The sequence below is a fragment of the Mesoplodon densirostris genome, chromosome 17, assembly GCF_025265405.1.
Source record: "Mesoplodon densirostris isolate mMesDen1 chromosome 17, mMesDen1 primary haplotype, whole genome shotgun sequence".
NCBI classification, from domain to species: domain Eukaryota; kingdom Metazoa; phylum Chordata; class Mammalia; order Artiodactyla; family Ziphiidae; genus Mesoplodon; species Mesoplodon densirostris.
This window is the reverse complement of record NC_082677.1, coordinates 66,236,768-66,263,959: the sequence shown is the minus strand read 5'-3', so window position 1 is coordinate 66,263,959 and position 27,192 is coordinate 66,236,768. Positions and strand designations below refer to the sequence as shown.

The following is a 27,192-nucleotide window of genomic DNA, read 5'->3' as shown; positions in this document are numbered from 1 at the left end:
AGACGCAAGACACGGAGGCTGGGGAGGGGGCTGGAGGACTGGGGCACCCTGGAAGCCATGGGCGCTGCGGGGCTTTAGGAGAGACGGACGGAAGAGACGCAAGACACGGAGGCTGGGGAGGGGGCTGGAGGACTGGGGCAAGGCTCGGGCCCCTCTGCTTTCCTGGATATCCCGGAGCTGGGGGATGGCGGCCTTCAGGGTGGCCGCCCAGCTCCGGAGCAAGGCAGTGGGTGACAGGCCGCACGAGCCATGCCACCTGCCCTCTGCGCATCTCAGAGATGCAGCCGGCGGGGAGGTGGCCCGTCCCCAGGGCTGTGCTCCGGTCGCCTCCTGTCTGACGCTCTGGGCGGGATGGGTGTGCATGGTACTGGCCTTGGGGACTGGTTCCCAAACCCTTCTGTACCAGAGGATCACCCACTGAGGCTGTGAAGACAGGCGCGCCCCTTGGAGCCCTGGTGCAGTAGCTGTGGAGTGCACTGCCGGGGGGTCTGGTGCGGGGCCCCGCTGGCACAGTGCAGGCTTCCCACCCAGTTCTCACTCGGACGCACTTTTCTCGCTGTTGTGTATTTATAAAATTTTCTAGTTCCAAAATGACAGCGCAAAATACCCTTAGATTATTTAAAATAATCTTTTCTGCTTTTAAAAAAAAATAATTTGCCTCTCTCTTTGTTTTTTCTGTAGGACACTAAATTATGGATAATAATGGAATATCTTGGTGGAGGCTCCGCACTGGACTTAGTAAGTATCATGTTGGATGTTTAATGCATCAGAGGTCTTCTCGGTCAGTCTTGCTTGTAAAGATAATTCTGTTTACATTCTGTTTCCCTTTTTAAGTTGCATGAAAAAAGGACCAAACTATTCCTTATAATAGGGATTTTTGCTTCTGATACGTTACTGTAAATTATAGATCTTTTTTTTCCCTAACATCTTTATTGGAGTATAATTGCTTTACAATGGTAGGTTAGTTTCTGCTGTATAACAAAGTGAATCAGCTATACGTATACATATATCCCCATATCCCCTCCCTCTAGCATCTCCCTCCCACCCTCCCCATCCCACCCCTCTAGGTGGTCACAAAGCATCGAGCTGATCTCCCTGTGCTATGTGGCTGCTTCCCACTAGCTATGTGTTTTACATTTGGTAGTGTATATATGTCCACGCCACTCTCTCACTTCGTCCCAGCTTACGTCTGCGTATAGATCTGCTTTTGAAGACAGTTTTGCTGTTTCACGGGAAACCCGTGAATTCATTCCAAGCAGCCATGAAGGATGTCGCCTGCTGTGTCTGACTTAAGAACAGTTTCTTATTTTCTAAAACTGGTTTTAACTTTTGTGGAGCTGGTACCCCGTCATTGTTTCATGTTTCAGACGGTAACTTCCCTTCTAAAATATGCGTGGAACATTTTCATTTATGATTAATCAGAACTAGAATTTTTAAAAATTAAAATCTGATTTCAGAGGTAAGAGACGGGCACGGTATCACAATGGGAGCAGCCGTCGGGCCAAGCAGGAACGCATGTTTCTGTTTCCTGGATGCACACGCAGAGAGGCCTTGCTGCGCTCACAGTGTGGCTGCGGTGGAGCTGGACCCCTGCCAGTGGCGGTGTCTCCAGCCCACACAGATGAGAGGCAGCTCCGCTGTAGGATGACCTCAAAGTCACAGCCTGGAACTCCCCTCGGTTTTTTTTTTTTTTTTTTGCGGTACGCGGGCCTCTCACCGTTGTGGCCTCTCCCGTTGCGGAGCACAGGCTCCGGACGCGCAGGCCCAGTGGCCGTGGCTCACGGGCCCAGCCGCTCTGTGGCATGTGGCATCTTCCCGGACCGGGGCACGAACCCGTGTCCCCTGCATCGGCAGGCGGACTCCCAACCACTGCGCCACCAGGGAAGCCCCATGTAACTCCCCTCTTGTGGTAAAATATGGTTACATGTTGGCCTCTGATAAGATGCTCAGAAATAACCAGTAAATCATGAGCATTACTTAAGCCATCCTTGAAACACAATCTATGCAAAACAAATTTTAAAAAATCTCGCACAGTTGTTTAGCCCCTGACATTTCATCCCCATGTGGTTACGCGGTGAAATCAACGGAATCAGCACTCTTTCCCTGCCCGTCCTGTAAAAGCTGGGCTTTTGGGTGAGTGGTGATTTCCAAGTCAGGCCTGATCTATCATTTTAGTGTTTGAGCGCGGGTTCTGCTTGCTAGACAGTTGTCAGGGCGGTGCGTCTGCAGTTTTCACTGGTCTCACAGCTGAGAGAAGCTAGCGTTTTTTGGTGGTTACAGTTTACACAGATTTTATTCACTAAGAAAAGAAATACCCTTTGATTAAAAGGAGTTTACTTTCTCACAGTAATAGTAACAGTTAGTATTTTGGGGGGAAGGTAAAACCTCTAGAACTGAATGTATCTCTGAAAGGCTTATGTACCCAATTTTTAAAAAAATCACATAATGTTATAAACCGTAAAAGCAATTGGTCAAAAGGAAAGTTCAGGAAAAAAATTTAATATGGTATAAACAGTGATATTAAAATGGAGAAAGCAAAACAGCTGGATAAATTTTATGACTTCCTTTGCTGCTTTTCCGTAAATATACATATGACACAAAGAGCTTTTCTTTTTTTTTTAACTCCTTTGGGAAATACTACAGAAATGTAGAAAATTGCCTCATTTTGTATAATTAGATTTACTATTATCTTAAGTGAATTTCATTTGTGGCATGTATAAAATGATTTGTGGGGACTCTTTTCCAACACTGAGTCCTCAGAACAGCAATTCTAGTCTCTAAATGCTTTAGTTTATTCATTCTTAATGCCACAATAATTTATTTAGTGGTAACTTTCTTTGGAGCTCTGAAGTCTGTGAAATTTTAGACATTACATTTGGAAGGAAGTGTCGAATTCTCCACTTATTAACTAAAATCCCATATGGTGCCAGTCCCAGCAAACTGCCATCCATCTTCCACGTCATGGGCTCTGGTGGCAAGAACCAGGCATCCCTTTTTGAATGTCCCCAAATCGTCTCATTTTACTGGAGGAAATGGAAATGCTCAGAAGTTAGGTGTGCCAGCTAGCAGATAGAGCTGGACGTTGGACCTTGTTGTAACCAGCTGCAAAGCCCTGACCTCGCGCTCTCCTTCCCCTCCCTCTGACTTTGTCGTATTTTTCTTCATCTCTTATCCCTTTTCTGTTGGCCTGACCCCAGTCCTCAAAGAAGATGCACTTTAATAATGGGATTCAAGAGTTTTTTGAATGTTGAAGACTATTAAGATTACTTTGAGAGTGTCTATTAAATGTTTACACAGGATTCTAAAAACCAGAGTATTGTTGCATATGAAGATTTGTTACCAGGTAGCTGAATATATGGATTTGGGGCATTTCTTAGAAAAATCCCACCTTGCTTTTTTTTTTTTTTTTTTTTTTTGGCGGTACACGGGCCTCTCACTGTTGTGACCTCTCCCGTTGCGGAGCACAGGCTCCGGACGTGCAGGCCCAGCGGCCATGGTTCACGGGCCCAGCCGGTCCGCGGCATGTGGGATCCTCCCGGACCGGGGCATGAACCCACGTCCCCTGCATCGGCAGGCGGACTCTCAGCCACTGCGCCACCAGGGAAGCCCCCACCTTGCTTTTGTTTAATGTCTCTCTCTCTGTTAAGAGGCACGGTGCTGGTATGTTTGTATGTCTTTGGAGCAGCCCCTGTACATGAGGCCCGTGGAGGGAAAGATGACAGTGTCTTGTTCAAGGGCAGGGCCTGCCATTTCCCAGAGTACGAAGATCTTGCTGGCTCTTTCCTCACTCTAGATTTCATCCTTTCTCTTCATGCACTGGGGCTGCTATAACGAAATACTATAGACTGGGTGGCTTTTTTCACTCTACATTTTAGTTATCATGCCTTTTTACTTAGGCTGTGAGACATTATTTTTTGCTGTACGCGGGCCTCTCACTGTTGTGGCCTCTCCTGTTGCGGAGCACAGGCTCCGGACGCACAGGCTCAGCGGCCATGGCTCACGGGCCTAGCCGCTCCACGGCATGTGGGATCTTCCCAGACCGGGGCACGAACCCGTGTCTCCTGCATCGGCAGGCGGACTCTCAACCACTGCGCCACCAGGGAAGCCCGTGAGACATTAGTTTAATTCCCTGCATTGAGTCTTAATAACACCTTAGCCTGGGTAGGAAGATGGCGCCTTCCTTCACCCGGGATTGCCCTGTGAGCATGTGTGATAGTTAATTTTTTTTTTGACTTTCTTTTCATTCTGGAATTGAGCTTCCAAGTAGAGGCAGACAGTTGATTATATCGCATGTGGGAAAGTGCTACAAGGAAAATAAAGCAGCGTGAGGTGAATTGGGAGAAGGGGAATGAGGATTAGCAACAGAGGGCCTGAGGCTGAAAGATTTTTCACTGACTAAAAGATGAGTCAGTATTATAGGAGAATCTAAGGGGCAACCTTGGAATCTTAATTAAGAAGGAACTAGGCTCTATACATTGGTCACTCAGTCAGGCAGAGATGTTTGACAAACTTAAAAATGAATATGCCACGTGAATTTAAAAAAATGAGATGACATATTCATTTATGTTTAGGCCAAGCTGCTGTTGTGGTGGTCTCCAAACAGTGTCTCACACGAGATGGAAATTTCTCTCCCACACGTGGGGTCAGTGGTTTCCGGGCCCTGCAGGGGTGGGTGCCTTCCCGTGGTCTTGAGTCCTTGTCCTCTCTGGCTGCTGGCGTTTCAAAGCCAAGACCGGGAAGGGGCACTTCTGCAAGTATTCCTTTGGCAAGAACTCAGTCATGTGGCCAAACTTGCTGCTGCAGAGGCCGGCAGATACGGTCTCTAGTTGGGTGGCCGCGTGCAGGCCGAGAGTCTGTTACAGAGGAAGAGGGGAAAACAGGTTTGGGAGGGGGAATTAGAAGTCACCCAGAGACGAGGAGCGGTCTACATTTTTTTTTATCCTCCGAGTCTTTCTTTTATAGAGATTATTTGAAGATTCCACAGTCTTCTTAATGAAGAGACTGCTTAGGAGTGTTAGTGGTGGAGGATGTGAGGACCCACCAGCCAGGAGCTCTGTGCTCTAGGGAACAACTGAATACCCTTTACAGTGAATTTTGACACCTTGAAGGATCTCCCTGCTCTGTAAATAGTCTCTCTCTTCCTGCACCCGCCTATGAATCATTGGTGGGTGGTGTTTAGGCCAGTTTTAAAAGGGCATAACCATATATATATATATATATATATATATCAGTCGGAGAGCCAGCTCTTAAATGGTCCAGCAGAAGATGTTTCAGTTCATGTTCCTCAGTCTTCTCTCTCCTTGGTGATGACTCCAGGCTGCTCCGCCGTTTCTTTCCAGACACCTGATCACAGGAGGGCGGAGGTGGGTACGTCCAAGTCCAGCCAGACGTCAGACGTTCCTGGCTGTCTGCCTGGGTGAAAACCTGCTGGAGGAGGAGATGGAAGCCCTGCTCTGGGAGAGCATTTTGAACAGTGGGGTTACCCTTCTGCGGTCTGTACCCCGGGGCATAAGAGCAAATTCGCCAGCATCTCTGCCTCCTCCTTCTTTTTCCCCAGGCTATGAGAAAGGTGCATTTTCCTCATTTTCAGTATTAAAATTCCCCCAATCTGTGAACTCAGAAGGAGATGTGGAGCAGGCAGACAAGGCAGGGTTTCCAGATTGTGTGCTTAGGAACAGTTGTTTCGATGTGTTCCTTGAGAACAAGACTCTGGGTCCGACAACTTGGGGAGGAATTAGGTTCCGTGGAACAGAGTGCGCAGTGGGCCGCCCTGGTCTGCGGCAGTCGCGGGCGGGCTCCTAGTCAGGACTTGGAGGGCTTCTGGGGGACTAGTCACCTGTCAGTGTGACTTCTCTGCGTCTGTAGCACACCGTGCAAAGAAAAGCAAGGAGCCTCCCTTCCACCCGGGTTCTGAGTGTGAGAAAGTGGCTTGAGCACGGGAGCCCCGCTGCTAGATGGGCCAGAGTCCCAGAGAGGTGGCCCCGACTTCGAGAAACACCCCCTTCCTCCCGGGCTTCGCGGATTTTCATGGATCAGGTTGGGCCTGTGATGACCAGCTCGCTGGGTGGACCAGAAAGCGGGGCAGCTGCAATCACGTTGTTACGAAGTGAGAAGGGGGTTCTCTGTGCCCCGACCTGGGCCCAGAAACGATCAGCTGTCCCTCCACCACCATCCCACTGAAGGCCTTAAGACGGCAGGACTTGTCTGTCCGAGGAAATGTACGTGTCCGTCGGAATGCTACCTCAGAAGGCGCGTCTTGGTTCCCATTCCCTTTGGTTTAAAGCAAATCTATCTCTTTCACACCTACTCGGTGAGCATCGTGGAATTGGGTCGTCCCGTTGACTTACACGTGTGCATTGGGGTTATGGTGGAGTTCACTGTCAAGTCTGAAAACGTAATACCGAACCTCATCATTCAGATGAAAAATTAAATTGTTAGAATTCTGCCCCTTTCTCTGATGCTTCCACTGTTAGTCCTTTGGGTGGAGTGTTAGGTGGTTTTGCTGAGGTAGTTAAGCGATTGGTTGTGGTTGAGTTCCCTGCTCTACAAGTGATGGTAGGCTTACTGTCCAGTTTGAACTGAGCTCTAGAACGTGTCTGCGTTTCTTTCTTTTAGTGGGGATGTGTGTGCCTGACTTGTCTGCCTCACATCTTTGTATAACTAACGACAGTGAGGAGTCAGTGTCAATTCCTTCGAGTTTCCTTGAAAAATTTATTCTCAGGCAATTATTATGTCATTTGGGGTAATATACTAATGTTTTTATTACGTAACATACGTGTGTATATATATTATATCACATTAAAAAGTTCAGTCATGGGCTTCCCTGGTGGCGCAGTGGTTGAGAGTCCGCCTGCCGATGCAGGGGACACGGGTTCGTGCCCCGGTCTGGGAAGATCCCACATGCCGTGGAGCATCTGGGCCCGTGAGCCATGGCCGCTGAGCCTGCGCGTCTGGAGCCTGTGCTCCGCAACGGGAGAGGCCACAGCAGTGAGAGGCCCGTGTACCCGCCCCCCCACACACACACGTTCAGTCATGAGGGATTGAACTCTTTTCTGCTTTCTTCCCCCAAGTTTTAAAATTCAGATTTAAAAGCTTCTGGTGTAGGGGTAGCCTCAGGAAGCAGTCAGCTCCCAGGCCTTCTCTTTTTGACTACTTGTGGGTTTTTTTTTGTTTGTTTGTTTTTTTTTGCGGTACGCAGGCCTCTCACTGCTGTGGCCTCTCCCGTTGCGGAGCACAGGCTCCGGACGCGCAGGCTCAGCGGCCATGGCTCACGGGCCCAGCCGCTCCGCGGCATGTGGGATCCTCCCGGACCGGGGTACGAACCCGTGTCCCCTGCATCGGCAGGCGGACTCTCAACCACTGCGCCACCAGGGAAGCCCCACTTGTGTTTTGATAACCGTTACCTATGTTAGGACAGAGCCAGGCTTCTCTGTCCCCTCCCTGGCAAGCACTGCGAGGTGCTGGACTTTTGCTTTCTGGACTAACATCCCTCCCAGCTCAGCCGGCAGGCATGGCAGGCTGACCACGGCCTTTCTCATTGGCCCGACTTCGATTCTTAGCTAGCTTTGCTTCATTCAGCAAAGTCATTTTCCCCGGTTCTTTGTGGGGTTTTTTAAAGGGCCTTGTGCTTAGGTTTTAATTCTGTTTTGGAGTGAAGGAGATTTCAGGTTTGATTATTCTCATCCATTTAACATTGACTCTGTTCTATCGTCTCACACTTTTTCATCTAATCATTTAAGTAACTTTAATCATTTTTTTTTCTTGTTAGTTAGAACCTGGCCCTTTAGATGAAACCCAGATTGCTACTATATTAAGAGAAATACTGAAAGGACTTGATTATTTGCATTCGGAGAAGAAAATTCATAGAGATATTAAAGGTGAGAAAACATCTTGTTTATATTCCTTTGAAATACCCAAGGCGAGGAAGGAGTCTTAGTTGTAGAGTTTTAACTGTGCTTCTCTTCTCAAGGGAAGTTGTCCTGTGGGTATGTGGAGAGTGCCTTCGACATGCCTGGGTAGGTGGGCCGGGCCATGAGGGGGTCTCACCAGAAGCACAACCCTGGTCCCTGTTCTTGTAGAGCGCATGATGGTGCTGGGGCACGCGTGTGCCTGTCCCCAGATGGTAGCGGGCGGAACTCTCCAGCAGATGACAGCAGGAGACATCTTTGGTTCTGTTTTACAGCTGCCAACGTCCTGCTCTCTGAACACGGAGAGGTGAAGCTGGCGGATTTTGGCGTGGCGGGCCAGCTGACAGACACCCAGATAAAGAGAAACACCTTTGTGGGCACCCCTTTCTGGATGGCGCCTGAAGTCATCAAGCAGTCGGCCTACGACTCAAAGGTGAGGGCGGCGCCTCGGCTGGCCGGCCAGAGGAGCCTGAGGAGTCGGGGAGGGCAGGGGGCCTTGGACAGAGCTCTGAACACTATTTAAGGGGCAAGGGCAGAAAGGATCCCACAGGAGAAACGGAGAGTCCACGGAACTGGAAGGCCAGCACCTGGGCAGGAGAGTGCTCTCCGGGCTGCTGCACACCCTCCGGTCCTCGCATTTAGATCCCCCGCTCCTGGGATCGTTGTCCTCAGAGGCTCCTTAGCAACAAAGGGGGCAAAATCGTGATTCCCTTTTCCAGCCTCTTCTACCTGTCTTATGATGCACTCTCCCAGCTTTTCCTGCCTTCTTTCTTCCCCGTTGCCCTTCAACTTTCTGAAACTGTTTAATATAGACCCAGAAAGCCCAGGACCCCCGCCTCCTAGACCTCATTTCAGTCTCACATCCCACACCGACTGTGTCTCGGTCGCCTGAATGCAGTGAGATCTCCACATGGGCCACAGAGAATAGGCTTCTCTAAAGCGGTATTTCTAGGCAAACAAATACTTAACTCAGATACACTGACGTGCCAAACACCATTTCTTCTCTTTAAGTGGAACTCTTCTCAGTACCTGGCAGATCCCCACCTTGGGAAGCATAGCACACGGAGCGTAGGGTGGCTTTTCCTGGGGACCTAAGCTCGGCGTGGTGAGCTGTTGCGTTGGTGCTGGAAGTTGCTGGGGTGCGTGTCCGTCGCGGCAGAGGTGGACCTGGCCCTCTCACTGTTGAGTTGTATTGGTGGCCGTGACTCCCATAGGCGTTCTCGTGGCCTTGGTAGCCAATGGCCAACAAGTGACGATTAGGTTTTCAACCCTCAAGATAGCAGAGCTGTCTAGTCTCTGGTGTGTCTGTTGCCCGTGAGTGCCTCGCCCCGGGACGAGTTTACCTCCATAGCTACTTCTGATTTCAGCAGCAGTTTTTGCTGTCGTCTCTTGTCCTGGGGTTGTATCATTTTAAGACTCAACAGGAAGTTATGTGTTCAGTTCATTCTCTTTATTTTAAGCTGAGGCCCATTTATCAAAGTTCTCAGGTCTAGATTTTGGCAGGGCTGGGGCTAGAATCCAAGTTTCTTAACTCATTTGATTACACCCCATTGGTTCTTCTCTTCTTTTCCTTTCTGGTCGGTTAGCTGCTCAACCATGGCCCCTGTGACTTAGGGTTCAGATCCTACCTTTTCAGTGTTACTCATCACTGCTCACCTCATACTTCTTCAAGAATTGTCCGGGCTGCCTGAGACCTTCCTTCCCCGCCTTTCTTCCTGGGCAGGGCCTCTCTGGGTGTTTGCTGAAGGCGGCCTCTGCACTGTAGCGATCCCATGACATCGTGAAGCTTTGTCACCTTTTCCCTGGAGCTGTCGAGATCAAAATGGTCTTGTGTGATCAGTAGATGCTGTGGTGTTTTCTTAAGGCAGATTAAAAGACACTGTCGCAAACTTACAGGGAATGCACGCTTGGCTGGGGAGCTTAAGAAAGCGTGTCACATTTCGTGCAAACCCTTACCTTTTACTCTGGCTTATGGCAAAAGCCAGTTCTTTCGTTTGCTTGGATCAGACCCAACAACTCTTAGCTGGAACTCATTGTGAAGATGTTTGTGAAATTCTCTTCCCAGGTTTGTTGACGCAGGAGGTGTGGGAAGTGCAGATAAGGTTCAGGGCCCGAGTCCTGAGGTTGGTCAGGAAAGGCTGCCAGAGGCTGGGGCCTGAGGCTGGGGGGTGTGCCCCTGGGCTGGCAGCTCTCGTCTGGAGCAGTGCCTGACAAAAGACCTGTTTGCAGTGACTGCCCCCGTCTGAGGCTCGTCTGGCGGGGCGGTTACGCGCTCTGACGGGCACCTCTTCTCTCCTGATACACACACCCGGCTTCTTTCCAGCTCCCCCTTCTGCCCTTGCACGTACGTCTAGCCAGCTTCCCCACTGGTCTCCGCATGACAGGTCCAGAGCTCGCAGCCCCGGGGTCCCTGGGGAAGCAGGGTGCTCTCGGCAGTTTCATGTTGGGGCACACGTGCTGCTTCTCAAAGGCAGGTGGGGTTGGGGTGAGGATGGACTGTACCTGCCTCGCCAGCATCCTCATGTCCCTGAACTAAAGGGGGTGTTGGCCTTCAGGCTCGTGTGTACGTCTAGAGCCCTGCTTGACACAGTCACCTCTGGAACCAGTACCTTTGGCCCCTTGTCATCTGCCTGGGCTGCTGATGCCAACCTCAGCTCTTGATCTGAGCACAGCATGTCTAAGTCGTGTTGGCCCATATGCCTCAAGAGGCGTATTATTTTTAAGGTGACTTGGGGTGGCTTAGTGTAAGGAGTCCCCAGGCTGTGGAGACGGGGCCACCGGAGTGAGCTCTGCCCTGCCCCCGGGAAGCCTGTGGGACCAACGATGGAGCCGGGGTCTTCGGCGAAGAAGCTCCATCTTTTTCCCCTTCCTCTGTAAGGATGTTAGGATGGTGTGTCAGTGGATGGATTGGAGACTTGGGTGAGGACCTTGTCCCCTTCCCTGTACTCATCCCTCCTGTCCTTGCCGTAGCTGAGCCCAGCGCTGTGCTGAAGATTTACGTCTTCAGTGAGTGAGTGCGACACTGCATGTCGGGCGCTCTGACAGGGAACGGGGTGCAGGGGCGCTGAGAGGAGGTCGGGGTGATCTGGGGAGGGCTTCACAGACGCAGGCTTTTCAGCCCTTCAGAGACGAGGGAAGGACGTTCAGACCAAGCCCACTGGGGGAGAGGAGAGCCGTTTGCGCTGGATTTGTAGGTTGAGGAGAAGAACGTGGTAGACTTCCTGTTAACCAGACGACTTCCTGTTAACCAGACGACTCCTGTGGAGGCTGAGGGGCCAGGGTCAGTATTCTCCTGTCAATAACTTTCCCTTTTTTTGGTCTCAAAAGCAGCACATAGTCTTTAATCTGGAAAGTACCGGAAAAAATGAGATGAAAAGAAAAGCATCTGTAGGCCTCGTACCCAAGCACAAGCTAAGTTATTTTGGTGTCCAGTCATGTCTGAAATAACTGTTTGCAGTCTAACCATGGTGAAAGATGGAAACAGTGATGTGTTGATGGAAGAAAAAAAGACGAGTGGAAACACAGTGGGATTGGCCGTCAGTTGGCATCTGAAAGGCCAGCCTGTCCACTGGCACGTGACTGGCGCTCCTTTCCCAGCCCATGGACTCCCCTGGTCCATCTCAGGACCAGGAATTACCCACCTCCTGGCTAATGCGCCCTGAAGGTGGGGAAGGATGTGAGTGGGAAAAGCATCCAGCCTGGGGACTCATGACAGGTTGTATCCTAGCATGAGGTGATGGTTGGGCCGTGTATTGCTATGGAGCTGCTCATAAATGGTTTTCTACCTCTAGATGCCACTTACTAATGTTGATGTGTTCCTAAATACTGCCTCTACTTAAGCAAATAGTTTCTATTAAAGCCATGAGCTCTGTTTTTGACTAGTTATAACTGTTACTTGGGGTTCTCCATGGTTTTTTCCCTCTTCCTCTTGTGGTTCTTTTCTTTTCTTTTTTTTTTTTTTTTGGCCACGCTGCGCAGCATGCAGGATCTTAGTTCCCCGACCAGGGATTGAACCCATGCTCCCTGCAGTGGAAGCGCAGATTCTTAACCACTGGACCGCCAGGGAAGTCCCCCTCTTGTGGTTCTTTATACAATATTTGGTATACATAAATTTTTTATGCCACTTAAATTTGTATTTTGTCTGCAGAGATGTAGCCAGCTTACTTTTACTTAACTTGGCTTTGCAAGGATTTGGAGAGTTGTTGTATACTGGTAGCACCCCACTCGCATCCCCTGACCCCTGTTGCTCATCAGTAGCAGATAATTCTGTGTTGTCACTTTTAGGGGAATTCTATCAAGAACTAACCACATACAGAGAAAAAAAAATCTGTTCACGAAGAAATATCTGCAGTTCAGAGCACCTGCCTTTGTAACTTTGGACTTAGGCTCATTATTGAAAACCACTGTTTGTTTTCTCTTAATAGCTAAATTTCCTGTCTTTCCCACATGGTGGTAAAACAGTTCTCTTCTTACACCTCAATTTTAATTGCTTTGGAAAATGACTGCCCTTTCCCACATAACTTTTATTTTAAAATCCAGACACATGTTCTAAATCTGATGCCATATTTCGTAGATACCGTGATAGAGAATCATAAGTACAATTGAGTTTGTCTATCAGCATCGTTGTTGAGTACTTGATCCTTCCGTAAGTTAATGTGCCATAACAACGTAATCATTCTTCTAAGGTTTAGCATAAGTAATGCTGCTATTGAATATTTTGGGCAGCCTTTACCATTTTCTAAATATAAAATTTATTTAGGGTAGATTCCTAGAAGTGGAATTAATTGGTTTCAACGAATGTGGATATTTTTATGGTTTTTGCTACATAATGCCTGCTATTTATTCAAGCGCCAGTCGAGGGTTCCAAATTAGGCAGCAGGATGTTAGGTGTCTGCAGAGGGAGCCTGCAGGCAGGAGGACCTCTCGGGAGCCCCCCACAGAAGTCCCAGGGACGGGGGACAGCTCTGCACTAAGCCAGGGGCAGGAAGTGGGGACCCAGGACACCGAGAGGTCAAGAGCGGCACACCTAGCACCTGGTTGATTTAGGAGGATCCAAAGAGAAGTTCAAGGGGCGGGCCGGGCCGGGGCTCGGGCTCCTGGCCTGGCTGCCTGGGGGAGTGACACACGTTTTGTCTTGATGTGGTTCTACCGGTGACCCTCCCAGGGGAAGAAGGTGAGAGCAGCGCCCGTGCCTCTTCTCTGAAGACCTCGGAGGCGTGTTATGGGTGGGGCTGGGAAGGCCGCTACATCAGTCGCCTTTAGTTGGTCTGTGTTGTCAGACAGGAAGCAGGTGCAGGTCCTTGAATTCTTGCCGCCTGTCAGTTGTCCGTCCCGGAGCCTGAGAGCAAGCCCTCGGGTCTCTGAAGGAAATGAGCACAGGCTCATTTCCCGTGACAGGCTGCTAGCAGACACCATCATCGGCTGGGCTTTCCAGAAACAGAGTGTGTCTAAGTGATTACGGGACGCCGGGGGGTCTGGAGGTGCATCCATCAGGGATCAGCTCTATCTACATGGCCGTAAGCCAGGTTGTTGTCGAGTGACAGGCATAGCAAACAATAGCAGTTGAATGAAATCCAAGAGAGGCAGGCAGCTGTGGAGTTGCAGACTTGAGAAAGGAACCGCTACCGTACAGGAGTCGTGTACGCATCGTTTTTGCCTCTGTTCTTGCAACTCGCCCTTTCTCCTTGTACCTGTGCCCTTCCTCCTGTCCTCCTGCGGCCGCCACGGTTACAGATGCTCACTGCACCCAGCTTCCTCCTCCTGGGGGTCAGACCCTGGAACGCATCACACTTCTGCTGATTTTTAAAGTAGTACCCCTGTAAAATAAAGCAGAGGAAAGGAAGGTAGGAGCATTACTCCCGACACTGGATCTTCCAGATTCATCCCTTTAGTACAAACTGAGGGCAAAGAGTTTACAACAAGGCTTGCTGTCTGTTATTCCCACCTTCACTGGAACAGAAGGAAGTAGAAGGTGTGGTGGGCATCGTCCCCACCCACCGCTGCCCAGGGGAGATTGTTGCTAGGACTTCTCGTACATCCTGGGATTGTGGGAACGTGGCAGGTGAGTCCTCTCTAGGTTGTTAGACGTTGGGAACATCTGGGTCCTGGGGTGACCTGCTTGCTCAGTGTTCCAGCCTTTCCGTTTCCCTGCCGTGGGGTGAGAGTGAGGGATGTGTTAGGTTCTGACGTAATTGCCTGGAAGTAGGTTGGGTTTGCGGTGCTGTGACGGGAGCAGGGAGGTCGCGGAGGCCGCGTGCAGGAGGCTGGGCCCCTCGCCCCGTTCTTTGCCTGCCTGTGGGGTCCCGCTTCATTTCCAGCTTCTGTCTTCTTTGCTGTGGCTTGGTTTTGGCTTGTGAGAAATCCTGCCAACCAGAACGCTTCTCATTCCCAGCACACGGTCAGGGAACCCATTCATCTCTGCACTGAGCAGGTGTGGCCACAGCCTGGGCCGGGCAGGAGGGGTTGGGCGGCTGGACAGCGGCTGCCCCGCTCGGCGCCTGATTCTTGCCGACAGTGAACATGACCAAGGCTCTAGATGTAAGTGACCTGTCACTCAGCCAGAAGTGAGGAACTGGAAGAACGCATGCACGGCAGCAGGAAGGACCCAGAGGAATCTGGAATTTGGGGCCTCTTTCTCCTTAGGTCAGTGGCACTGGGGAGACTGGAGTGGACAGTTCTAGATTAGAAGAGCCTTAGCTGACCTGCCAGTCAGAGCAGCATATGGGCCTTGCTTGGATCCTGATTCAGATAGACCATGAGAAGACTTGTTTTGAACAGTTGAGAAAATTTAATTAGTACATGATATTGGGTAATTATTGTTCATTTTAGGTGTTGCTGAAAGCCCCTACGTTGGCGAACTGAAGTACTCGGGGGAAAAAAGTCATGGCACCTGTGATTTACTTTAAGCTGTAATGGCGATAAAACAGCCTGTGTGGTGGATTGTTCACTCTTAAACCCTGTGCTGGGCATGTGGGGGTGCCTCAGGTTGACGTTCTCTACTTCTGTGGGGGTGTGGGCATCCTCTCTAAGTCCTGGGTGCCACGTGAAGCACCCTGCACGACCACCCTAGCGTTCTTCCCAGTTTACAGAGGAGGGAGGTGGGCTCCACAGGTTGGGTTGTCTCAGGTCGCAGGACCAGCTGGAGAGCCGGCGTTGAACCCCGTCCGAGGCCCGGCTTCTGAGCATCGCTGGACAGGGTGGTTCGCAAACGTGCTTTGGCCCCCGGACACGCCCTCCCCGCTCACCTCGGGTTCCCGGTTCCCTTGACTCAGGGACCTAGATGAGCGTCGATGTCTCCCACCTCCAGCAGCAAAGGCCAGAGGAGAAATCGTTAAGAGCCGTCTTCCATGTCGAGGCAGAAGATGTTCTGTGTGTTAGCTTTTCTCCTGGGTGTTGCCTATTTTGAAGTTATACCAAAGGCTTATCTTTTCTTATTTTGAGTCAAGAATGAGTATCCTTTTCAAAACCTTAGAAGCACATTGAGATGCTTTTCCTCTGAAGTACATCTCTTTGCATGCTTTGCTGTTGCAGGCGGACATCTGGTCCCTGGGCATAACGGCGATCGAGCTTGCCAAGGGGGAGCCTCCGCATTCCGAGCTGCATCCCATGAAGGTTTTATTCCTCATTCCAAAGAACAACCCCCCGACGCTGGAAGGAAACTACAGCAAACCCCTCAAGGAGTTTGTGGAGGCCTGTTTGAATAAGGAGCCGAGCTTTGTGAGTATTTTGAGATCAGAACGGGCGTCTCCTCCTCTGGGGCCTGATTGGTCTGGATACATCTTACTGGCATTTCTTTAATCACTATTATCAGCTGTCTTCATGATTTCATTTATTTTTCTTTTTCTAAATGGATATGATTAATTTCTTTGAATTGCAGATTTGTTTTTTATTGTTATTTTATCTTCTAAGGATGAAAAATCTACTTACTTTCTGTAAAATTAAATCTGTAGAAAATCTACAGATTTTCTAGTATCTCATGCCTCATTGAGCTTGAAGACTGTTCTCCTTAATATTCTATGTGGAATCATACCTTTTTAATATTTACAGTGGAGGGTCCGGCTATTTAGCCGTCTTAGTAACCGCAAAGCCTGGCCTGAAAAACATATGGCTAAATAGGTATTTAAAGTAAATGTTTTCAGTTTCTTCTGGGCATGTGTCAGGAAGGAAAAGAGGAAAGAGATAGAAATGTACCCCCACCTTGCTTTACCCCTTCCTTCTTACTGTCTTTGCTGTTGAGTTGACTCTGGGAGAGCCACGTGGCAGTGATAACAACATGGCTTTAGCCTACTTTTCTCTCTGAATTAGGACTTTTTAAAAAAAGTTGTCTGTGTATATTCTGGGGTTGCGTGGAGCACCACACGTCCTTGTTTTGTTTCTGAGTTTTCCAGCAGGGTTAGCCGAAGGTCAGGCTGAAACTCCTGAACCAACCCCGCCTCCCCTCCCCTTCTCACGAACCCTTATCTAAAAATATGTGGTGAGTTTTACAAGAGCACCATGCTTTTCTAATATGATTCCCGTTTTGGTAATGGAATTCAATGAGGAATGCAGCGTTTTTTTAGAACCTCCAGGGGGGGATACAGAGTACACCACTCACTGGGTGCCGGGCGGGCTGCTGTTCCTCGTGTCCGTGGGGCTCGGAACGTTGTTGTCAGGAGTTTGTTCCGAGCCCCAAGAAGACACACCCACGTGCCTGCACATCTTCCCATTACAAGCGTGTTTGTGCTGTTGGCTTGCTGGCCCAGTGCACACATCTCCACCCCGACCTCTAGCCCAGACGCCCTGAGGAGAGGATGAGATGCTTGGAATTAGACACTCACGTGGACGGGGACTGAGAAATGCCTGAAGTGACCCAGCTTTTTCGCAGGGTTGAGTTTGAGAAGCATGCCTGGCTCTTGTTTAGGAAGCTTTAGTAATTCAGAGCAAGTGGGGACACACGGTCTGACTCACGTGATTTGTGTGTTCCTGCCGGCCGCTCCTGTTTGGGCCGCGTGGTTTTCTTGGGAAGCGTACTCCCTGTAGTTGGGTTTGCCACTCTCAAGGGCAGAGCGAGCGGCCGAGTTCACTGGCCACGCGGAGCCCAGAGCCTGGGTGAAGTCCTCACCCCGATCACAAGCAAAAAGGCAGACCTGGGAAACCAGCATTTCTGAATTGGGAAGGCTGATAACTAAGAGAATGTGGGTACCCTTTCAGCGTCCAAGGAACGGGCATCTCCTGGCTTTCTTCCATTTGCATTTAAATTAACATTTATCTTATTGTTTGAGGGGGATGGAGCCAAGCAGTAAGATAGAAAGTTAACAAGGTGACACAGAACATGTTTTCTCTCTTGCCAGCATTAGCAATGATGATTGAATGACGATCTGTGAAATTCTCCGCAACATTTTCTTTGTAAATGCATTTTTCTGGGGAGAGGGTTCCTGTTTTCATCGGATGGTTACCTCCAGAATGTTAAGGACCCCATTAGGTACTAGATACCTTGTCCACACCGGGAACGGGATCCCACCCACAGGAGCCAGATGACATTCTTTGACTCAGTCGTAAAGGAAAAAACTTTGAAGTAGGACTCTGTCTTTACGTATCAGCTTGGTTGCTGGACGTTTTGAGGCAGAGGTCTGTCCTTTGGGGTGGAGTCAAGTAGAATGTAGAGAACTTGACCTCACGCTTTTTCTCTTTGCTTTGTTTGGTTTGTTTTCCAGAGACCCACCGCTAAGGAGTTACTGAAGCACAAGTTCATCATCCGCAATGCAAAGAAAACATCCTACTTGACTGAGCTCATCGACAGGTACAAGAGGTGGAAGGCCGAACAGAGCCATGAAGACTCCAGCTCCGATGACTCGGACACGTGAGTCCACTAAGTCCACTCGGCCGGAGTCCTGCGGGACGTCCGCGGCCGGGGCGCGTGTCCCCAGCCCCAGGCCGTACTTGATGTGGACCTGTTCATTCTCATCTCTTGGTTGGGGTGGGTTTTAGGTTTCTTTTTTCTTAAAAAAAAAATCCAGGCTGATGGTGCTTCTTGTGTTAGTTTGGGACTATATTTAGGAGTCTTTGAGTCTCTTTTCATTGGCAGTGGAGCTTCTCTGAGTAAAATCGGTGACAGAGCTGTGCGTAAAGAACTGGACCTGGTTTCTTCTTCCTTCATTATACCTCCTGCTTTTAACACGCTACTGATCAGGCGAAATGGCTTTAAATATTTTTCTAGAAAGATATAAGTGAGGGTATTAGTGACTCTGTGTTGTGTTCTGGTATATGCCTGGCATTGTAAAAGCTCTGTGCCAGGAAGTTACGATAAACTGGTGTCAAGTTAAGCATCTAGGAAATCCATTAGCTAAAGAGATCAATTAGGTCTGGGAGCCATTGGGTATGTAGAGGTGGGGAGAGTGGGGCTGACTGCTCCGGCCTGAAGGAGGAGGGGAGCCCTGAGGGGAGGGCCAGGAGTGGAGGCGTTGCAAGTCGGATCCTCGCCCGCGCGCGCCCCTTCACCCCTCGGCCAGAAGTTCAAGCTCACCCACGGCCCAGGTCCACGTGCCAGGCCAGTGGGATGAGACCTAGAATATTTGTCAAGGTTCCCACGTGATTCCATTGCAGAGTCAGGGGTGAGAACCACAGACAAGGACGTCGCTGAGGTCTTGATGTTGAGCCGTGAGGGTGGTGGGCATGGGGCTGAAGAGACGGGCGGGGAGAGTCCAGACGTTTACCATGGGTCTGGGTACTGCAGGTGGGGACGGTCCGGCTTCAGCAGTGTCGCGGGTCCACTGAGAAAGCAGCACTGGAGAAGAGGCTGGTCTGGGGAGGCCAGGGCACAGGAAGCTGGGTTTGGTGTGGGACACGTTCAGACGTCCAGGAGGATGTGTCCAGTTTAGAGCAGTGTCGAGATTTGGTGTTGAGGCGGGATATCTAGGCAGACAGTATGGGTTTAGAGCCACCACTCTGTGAACGGGTCACTGGAGCCCTGAGAACCTACCTGCGGAGAAGGGCCAGGGGCCGAGGACCAAATGCTGGGAGACACCAGCGTGAAGGAAGAACCTGCGGGCAAGCCGGGTCGGAGGAGATCTGGGCGCAGTGTGGCCCCAGGAGTCTAGGGCCTCTGGAGGAGGGTGATCGGTGGTAGCATTTGCTGCTGAGCCTGCAGGCAGGATGATAAGGAGGGAACAGCAGCTCCTTGTCCAGAGGCGGGCAGGGGACAGGGGGCCTCGGCCGGGTAGATTTTCGAGTGGGTGGAAGGTAAGAGACGGAGGTGGGAGTGTGGAGTGTAGGTGACGCCTCCAGGCCCTGTGGCCGAGGGCAGGGAGCGGCGCTGAGCGAGCAGAAGGACTGTACGCTCGGGTGTGGTGGGACGGAGCCAGTGGAGACTGTTCTCCAGGAGAAGAGACGCAGGAGAGACGGTGTGGGTGCGGCAGCTCTATGGGAACCGCGTTCCCACGGGGTCTCTCTTTGGGAGGTCGGAGGCAGGGTCGGCTTCTGCAGCCCAGGAGGGCCTGGAGGGGAGTGGACAGGACTGGAGGCAGGCATGGAGCATGGGGGGTCTCCCCACGCAGCCTCCCCGCGGAGCGGGCGCTCACTCACGGGGTCACCTGCATTTCTGTGTTAAGGGAAACGGACACAGATGGCCAAGCATCCGGAGGCAGCGACGCAGGGGACTGGATCTTCACGATCCGGGAGAAAGATCCAAAGAGTCTGGAGAATGGAGCTCTTCAGCCGTCGGATTTAGAAAGAAATAAGGTACGTTTGCTCGTGCAGAGTGACTAACACTTGGCATCAGTCAGCAGCATTTTTGAGTCACTTTTGTGTGAAGCCTGCTGTTTCGTGGTCTTTGTGGGCCCTCAGCGCAGCCTGTTGTGGAATTTTGCTGTCAGGGAATTGACAGATGAGGAGACGATGCTCTGTCTGACTCCCCAGCGAGGCCGACCCGCGAGTCTGGACTCCGGTCCGCTCTGCGGTGCCGATGCTGCTCGTGTAGCCCTGCCGCTAGATCAGCGTTTCCTTACACTTGCACGTACCGGGGGAGTGGGGAGGTGGGTTTAGTGTTTGAAACGACTTCCAGCTCTCTTGATGAGACGAGGCCTGTGTCGCGCGTATTGGCGTTACTCGTCAAGGTACCGTAATTTGGGGATTGAGTTTTGTTTAAGAACTCTTAAAAATAAATATATTGGGGCTTCCCTGGTGGCGCAGTGGTTGAGAGTCCGCCTGCCGATGCAGGGGACACGGGTTCGTGCCCCGATCCCGGAAGATCCCACATGCCGCGGAGCGGCTGGGCCCGCGAGCCATGGCCGCGGAGCCTGTGTGTCCGGAGCCTGTGCTCCGCAACGGGAGAGGCCACAGCAGTGAGAGGCCCGCGTACAGCAAAAAATAAAAAAAAAAAAAAAAAAAAAAAAAAAAAAAAAAAATATATTGCTTTTGGTACCTGTGTACTTAATTTTGATGAATTGGTTTTGTGCCTGTTTAAGTTAATGGAAAGCTGTAGTTTTAGGATCGTTTTGAAGCACAGTGGTGTAGTTTCTCTTCAGCAAGCGCAGACCTGTGGCTGTCTGTCCCCTGGTGACCCTACAAATCCTGCTTTGAGAAGCAGTTAGGAGTCACTGTGTGTTCAGATCGAGGCTGCAGAAGAAACAAAAGGCAGGACAGCCACTTCCAACAGCCAGCTCTGCTGTGCGTGCCACTCCAGGCCTTCATCAGTCAGGTCCTCTCCATACGTGGCTCAGCGGTGCCATTCAGCATCGCCTGTGTCCACGCAGGGTGCCGCTTCCTGGCGCTCTGGTGCCTCCCCACCGGGCGTGGTATCTGTAGTCCTCCGTAGTCCAGTGAAAACACAGTAGGACAGTCCTATGCAGGTGCTACAGCAGACGTGTATCTGAAGTTGACTGAATTATTGCAGATGTGGGTATTAAATATTTCTCATTACTTTCCCCCTCCCCCCCCCCAAGATGAAAGACATCCCAAAGAGGCCTTTCTCTCAGTGTTTATCCACAATTATTTCTCCACTGTTTGCAGAGGTAAGATGCCCAGTTGACTTCTGGGGAGGTGCGAGGGGAAGAGGGGGGGAGCAGTTGCCCCGTCTGTGGCAGGGTTGCCTGTGGAACTTGGGGGGTTAGACTGGCTGGCTCTGGGCGGCCAGCTGGGATGGACGGGCCCCTGCCTTCCAGGAACGCCTCCTGCTTTCCCGGGGGCCACCTTCCATCCAGCCCCTCCTGGGAACTGTCGCTGTGTCGCTGACGGGAGTGTACACGTGGGATGTCAGCAACCCAGCCCCAGTCCGTATGTTACTGGGGCAATTTTTAACTTCAGTTATGCTGCTTTCTACAAAATCTAGTTGGGTGCAGCCTAACATCTTTGCCTCGACAGACTTACGTATGGCAATGTGAAAAGCAGATTTTTACTTTAAGGAGACATCAGATTCCCTGGGGTCCTCGTGTTACCTGTGGAGCCCCCAGGGTAGTGGCCTCACCCAGCAGGGCCCCTGATTGCTGGCGAGCAGCCACCACAAACGTGGGCCCCTCCCTGTGCCCTTTCAGGGGACCCTGCCCCCTGTAGGTATGTGTATACGTACAACATTTGGAGGTGTTTCAAGAGTGGGTTTTATGAGGGTGAACATTGTTCATCTGGTTAGTAGCTGATTGGAGGATAAGTTGGAAGTAACCCCTTCCTGGCTCAGGCTGCCTTTAAGGTAATTCAGAGTGAGTCACCTAGTACCTTCTGTTTGGGTGGTGATCCAGAGCTCTCCTCTCTAGGGAGGCTGTAGCAGGGGATCCTTGGACTTGAGGTGGGTGGCCCAGGGTGGGAAGGAAGTGCCACCCATGGGCGCATCCCTGTCCTCCGCTTGGCCTGAACCCCAGTCGCGCGGTGCCTCCCCCTTGGCGGTGCTCCTGGCTGGCCTCCGTCCTCCCAGGCCTTCCCCGACCCAGATCTGTCTCACGAGTGTGCCCAAGGGACAGGTTGAAACTGCTGCACACTCTGGGTTCAGGTGGCAAAGTGAACAGCAACAGGGCAGGCAGAGGCCCCTCTGTGTCGCTTTCTGCCCGCGGCCTTGGCCTGGGATGCCTGTTGGACCCTGTTTGCTCTTTGTTAGGTTCTTTGGGCAATTGGCCTGTCAGGTTTTCCAGATACTCCCCTGCTTGCCCGCGACCCTGACTGCATTTTACTAGGATAGTTGGGCAGTTGGGGAAAAGGGCATAGATTTTCTCATTTGTCTGAAGCTGTCTCTTTCTTGTTGGGCACATGAAAAAAAACCATTCTGAAGGCATTATCCAGAATTAATGAACTAATCCTAAATGCACTAATGTTTTGATTTTGTTCAGCTGCCCTAAAGGTAACCTCCCAGGCATCTTTTCTTGTATGTTTTTGTTATTAATGTTTGGTAACCTCACGTTCAGAGTGTCCAATGTGCATTATTTGCATAATACTCCGCGAACTCGCTAACTTAAGGAGCGTCTCCCCATGTTACAGATGAGGACGTTCCCGGGCGTCCCTCAGTATGGGCCAGGGGCTCCCTCCCGTGGTGGTGACGGGGCGCGTCCGGCAGCCGCGGGCAGCAGCGGGTGGGGTGGGGGAGTGGGGTGGGGGAGTGGGAGGGAGGTCGGGTGGCGGGCTGCCGGCTGCCCATTCGGGGCTTATAAGTCTGGTTGTGTTTAGTCGTTAAGGGGCCAGGGGTCCCAGATGGACGGACGCGCCGCCTCCGGGCTGACCGTTGCAGTCGCTGACACCATGGAACAGGCACAGGCACTCCGGCCTCGGCGCCAGGCCCGTCCTGTCCCTCTGTCTGTCCCTGTAGCTGGGAGGGGAGAAGCCACGGCGTAGAGTGAGCCTGAAGCCGGGGTGGCGGCGTGTGGTCCCAGCAGCCCGAGAAGCTGCTGGAGGCTCTGGGTCGCGCACCGAGCAGCTCTCCCCCCCTCCTCCTGGTGCAACCAGGGCGCATCCCGGAAAGACGGGAGTTGACCTTAAACTGTGGGAGGTGCCTGCAGACACTGGCGTGGTTTCCCGTGGGCGCAGAGGTGCCGAGAGGACATGAGCCTCCCAGGGTTTAGGGCTGTTGCCTGTTTGCATGAAATGGAGTATTTCGGCAGCACCCTGCCCACAACGGCAGTCTGTCCGGAGGCCTCAGCACCAGCCTGGTAACCGCGGGAGCTCTGCGTGCGTGGTCCGCACCACAGCTTCGGGGCGCACACCAGAGCCAAGTGGGCGTGAAATGGCTTTGCTGGTGGAAGGTGAGGGTTGAAATGGAAAAAGAAAGCAGAGGGAGCAGATGCCACGATCACATTCCGGAAGGGCGCACAGAAGCCGGTGTGTTTCCTTCCCGGGGAAGCGTAGAGACTGGGGTGGGACTCAGGCCCAGTCTAGCCTCCAGCAGGGGCGGGATCCAAGCTGACCCTGTGGCCGGGGCAGTCGGGTCCTGTCACTCCTTAAACAGACGCCCGTGGCTTCCCGTGCTTGGGTGAGTCACGCCGTCCCTCGCTTTGGTGGTTTCAGTTGAAGGAGAAGGGCCAGGCGTGTGGAGGCAACCTGCGGTCCATCGAGGAGCTGCGCGGGGCCATCTACCTGGCGGAGGAGGCCTGCCCCGGCATCTCGGACACCATGGTGGCCCAGCTCGTGCAGCGGCTGCAGAGGTGAGTGCCACCCGTGCCTGGTACCTTCCAGGCCGGGGGCTTGAAGCAGAATCGAGGGAGAGAAGGCTGTTCTCCTGAATCAGAGGAGTCTGTGTGAAGGCACCAGGTGAACCTGGACCCTTCGGGGAGGGACCACAGAACTCTGTGGTGGCCACTCTTGCTGTGTAAGCACGGGGTGACTTCCGGGTGCCGGTCTGCTCTCCTGACGCAGCCTCGTGACCAGCCAGAGGAGTGCAGTCCCGAGCCCGGACTCTCCGTTTGGTTTTATGCTCCAAAGCCAGGTGTCCAGAAACACCAGAGATGGGGGCTCGGTGAGTTCCGTGAGACCGGACACAGGTGCTGGTCCTTGTGAGGGCCGTGCTGGTCCTCGGCTCCGCCTCGGCGCCGGAAGCCTCGTCATGGTGGCAGGGAGCTCCGTCCGCGGCAGCCTGCAGGGGGCGCCCTGTCCCCGCCAGCGGCCCTGGTGGCACGGGCTCCAGGGTGAGGAGGAAGCGGGGCTGCCGATCTTTCTCCCCCGGCCGGTCCCTTAAGCTTGTTTGGGGAGCCTCCCTGTGGAGGAGGTCGTACACGTGCAGTCACCTGGGGGTGTTGAAGAGAGCGCAGGCGAACCGTCCAGCAGCTCTGTGACCCGAGCTCTCCACACCCCGCACCTTTCTCTCTCCCCGAAACGCCAGGCAGATCAGTGCTTTGAAATTCACCTCCCAGGTGTGTTGTCCAGGAAGCGAGCTTTTTCTAAAGGACGGCTGCTCCTTGATGGGAATTAGGAGCGTCTCAGATCTTTTCTGAGATGTCGGCGGGACGGCGCATGGAGAAGTTTGGGGCGGATAGGGTCACTTCTGCCTCTTGGAAGTGGTGATGGAGGGGCTGCCCGCTGTCCTGTGAAGTGTCCCTCTAAAGTGGGACAGCAGAGAAAACCTCAGGTGTGTTCTGTGGAGCTCAGGCCCCCTCATGAAAACGTCCCAGCTTTCCAACCTGCTCTCATGTTGAGGCTGGAGAATAGACTGTTGACTCGGCTGCCTCCGATTCTGAGGCAGTTGACGGACTCCAGTATGCTTTTTGGGTGAAGTTGGTTTTAATAGCGTTATTTCTTAACCCAGTGCATCCAAAGGCTTCGTTTCGGTATAAAGGTCTTTCACCTTCGTTGTGGGGCTGAGTCTTTGCAGTCAGCGTGTTTCACACTTAAACGGCGCATCTCATTGTGAAGTCGGTGCTGGGAGCCACTGTGGCGAGTGTGACCGTACATAACCCAGGTGTCACTGCCTGCCGTCTGCATTACGGTTAACACTTTACTTCCCATTCTCTCTGGTTCTCTCTTGTCCTTCGTGACGTGGGACTCTCTCCCCTCAGCCATCAGATGACCCTGCTCCAGGGGCTCCCTGCCTGGTCCCTTTTGGGCTGTTCGAGCTCTTCCCGTGTGTCCCCTGTCCAGAGGCCACCAAAGCACAGTGGCTGTCGCTGACGCTTCAGACCCGTTTTGCTCCTGGATGCATCGCTCCAGTGGGTCGCCTCAGAGAGGACGAGGACCAGCTTTTGTCCAAAGCATTTTCAAAGGCTTTTGTGTATCTTGGTTTGAGTTAGTGTGTGGATTCTTTTGTGTGGCATCACCTCCTCCCATGACTTGGGCATTTACGTCTCTCGAAAAGTGAGTCTCGGGATCCGTGGCTGAAGCGTGCTTTCCTAATCGTTTGTTCCCTGGGCGAGTGCCGTGTATTTTAAATGCCTTAAAAGAGGAACTCTTTGGAATGTTGGCTACGAGTCCCATTAAACTCGTCCTCAGCCGTCTCCTGTGGCTGGGTGACCACCCCGGTTTTGAGGCTGCTGAGGGAATCTCGGCCACCCGTCCCCCCTTTTGGTATTCCAAAGTCAGCCAGTGCTGCAGAATTACTGGAAACAGGAGAAAGTGCCCATCCCACCATCATAGTTTCGGGTGCGCTGCCTTCCACTGTTGTATGCAAGTCATGAACTTAGCCAAGTCTTTAGATATTCTTGGGTGTTCATGTAGAATAAATTGTGTAAAACTAGACATGTATAATTCTGTGTACACTTCTTCTTAACCTGGGTGTATTTTTCATATTGCTTAAATATTATTATGATTTTTAATCTCTTAGTTCATTCAGCTTGCTTGATGAACCATTTTTCTACTGTTGGACATCAGACTTGTTTCCTAGTTATTGTAATCACAAAAAATTTAACAGACAGTTCTAGGAAGTGGATTACTTGAACAAGCACCAATATTTGTGTGGCCAAAAAGGGTTTCTTGCACTGATACTCAAATTGGCATGCATGTGCATCCTTGGGATCTTACTGTGTCATTGGGTATTATCGATTTTTCAATTTTTAAAAAATGATTATAAGTGAAGGTGTATCATTTACTACTCTATTCGTGTCTTTTTTTCTCTCCTGGGAGGCTGAACACATTCTCACTTTTTGTTTATCTGTGAAAAGTTTTTAGTGTTGGAATCATGATTTTCTTAATTTCTATGAATTCTTTATGGAATAATTAGCCCATTGATACTTGCGCCACTTAATCTGTTATAACTTGGGGTTGTCTATAAAAACTAGGATTTTGATTATTGCTTCTAGTTTGGCAAATGAATTTGTTTTTAATTTAGAGAAATGACATTGATTTACTTCTATTTCTCTTTTTGTTTTTTCCTAGATACTCTCTAAGTGGTGGAGGAACTTCATCCCACTGAAATTCCTTTGGCATTTGGGTTTTGTTTTTTTCCTTTTTTTCTTCTTCATCCTCCTCCTTTTTAAAAGTCAACGAGAGCCTTTGCTGACTTTGCTGAAGAGGTGCACCATCGCGGGGGGGCCATCCCCCCCCACAGCGAGGTCGCCTGTCCAGGGCCTGATGAAGTCTCCAGATGGGGTGGGGAGGGTCAGCTCCTGCGAGCGAGCATTTTATTTTATTTTATTATTCTTGTTTTTAATTCTAACCATAGTGCACATATCAAGGAAAGTGTCTTTAGAAACAAAAATAAACCCTGAAATGTATATTTGGGATTATGATAAGGTGACTGAAGAAATGAAACCTCAGGTATCCTGCTTTACGTTGATAACTCCCCCTCCCTGGGAGACGGAGAATCGCTCTGGTGGATCAGTGTACAGATTTGTATATAGTGTCATTTTTAAGGAAACCCTTTTGGCGTGCATAGGGATCACTGTGTACACACTGGCCAAGTGCTTCTGTAGATACTGTCAGTGGGGTAAATATTTGACAGACCGTAACTTGAGTCTATTGCCTTGCCTTTATTACATGTAAATTTTGAATTATGTGACCAGTGATTTGGGTTTGACTTTGTATTTGCAGGGTTTGCCATTAATAATAATTAACGCCCCCCTTATGGAACACTCCTATATTTGTACCTCAACAAATGCAAATTTTCCTCTTGTTTGCCCTACAACCCTTTTGGTACACTTAGAAGTTGATTTCCTTTTTCATCGATGGTACTATTTCTTAGTGTTTTAAATTGGAGCATACCTTGCCTCATGAAGCTTTAAATTATTATTTTAAATTTCTCCCCGATGAAGCGTTCTCGTCTCACTTTCATTCGTGCCCTGCCAGTCCTGCGCCAGCTGTACCGTCCTTCCAGTAGGGTTTTCTGTTGCACCTTGTAGTGAAATCTGCGTATCATCTTTCCCACCTAAACATGTCTGAATGCTTACACAAATAAATTTTATAACACAGA

General features: G+C 51.0%; 1 protein-coding gene across 1 annotated transcript in view; it reads left to right on the top strand.

The window, feature by feature from the left end:
- STK24 (serine/threonine kinase 24) overlaps window positions 1-27,192 on the top strand; it is a 104,306-nt gene extending 77,114 nt beyond the window's left edge. Inside the window, exons 3-11 of the mRNA XM_060079578.1 lie at window positions 682-738; window positions 7,769-7,877; window positions 8,183-8,340; window positions 15,438-15,623; window positions 17,600-17,745; window positions 19,493-19,622; window positions 20,825-20,893; window positions 23,364-23,500; window positions 26,160-27,192. Of these exons, the coding sequence (XP_059935561.1) occupies window positions 682-738; window positions 7,769-7,877; window positions 8,183-8,340; window positions 15,438-15,623; window positions 17,600-17,745; window positions 19,493-19,622; window positions 20,825-20,893; window positions 23,364-23,500; window positions 26,160-26,196 (1,029 nt within the window). The 3' untranslated portion in view covers window positions 26,197-27,192. The remainder of the gene's footprint in view (window positions 1-681; window positions 739-7,768; window positions 7,878-8,182; window positions 8,341-15,437; window positions 15,624-17,599; window positions 17,746-19,492; window positions 19,623-20,824; window positions 20,894-23,363; window positions 23,501-26,159) is intronic.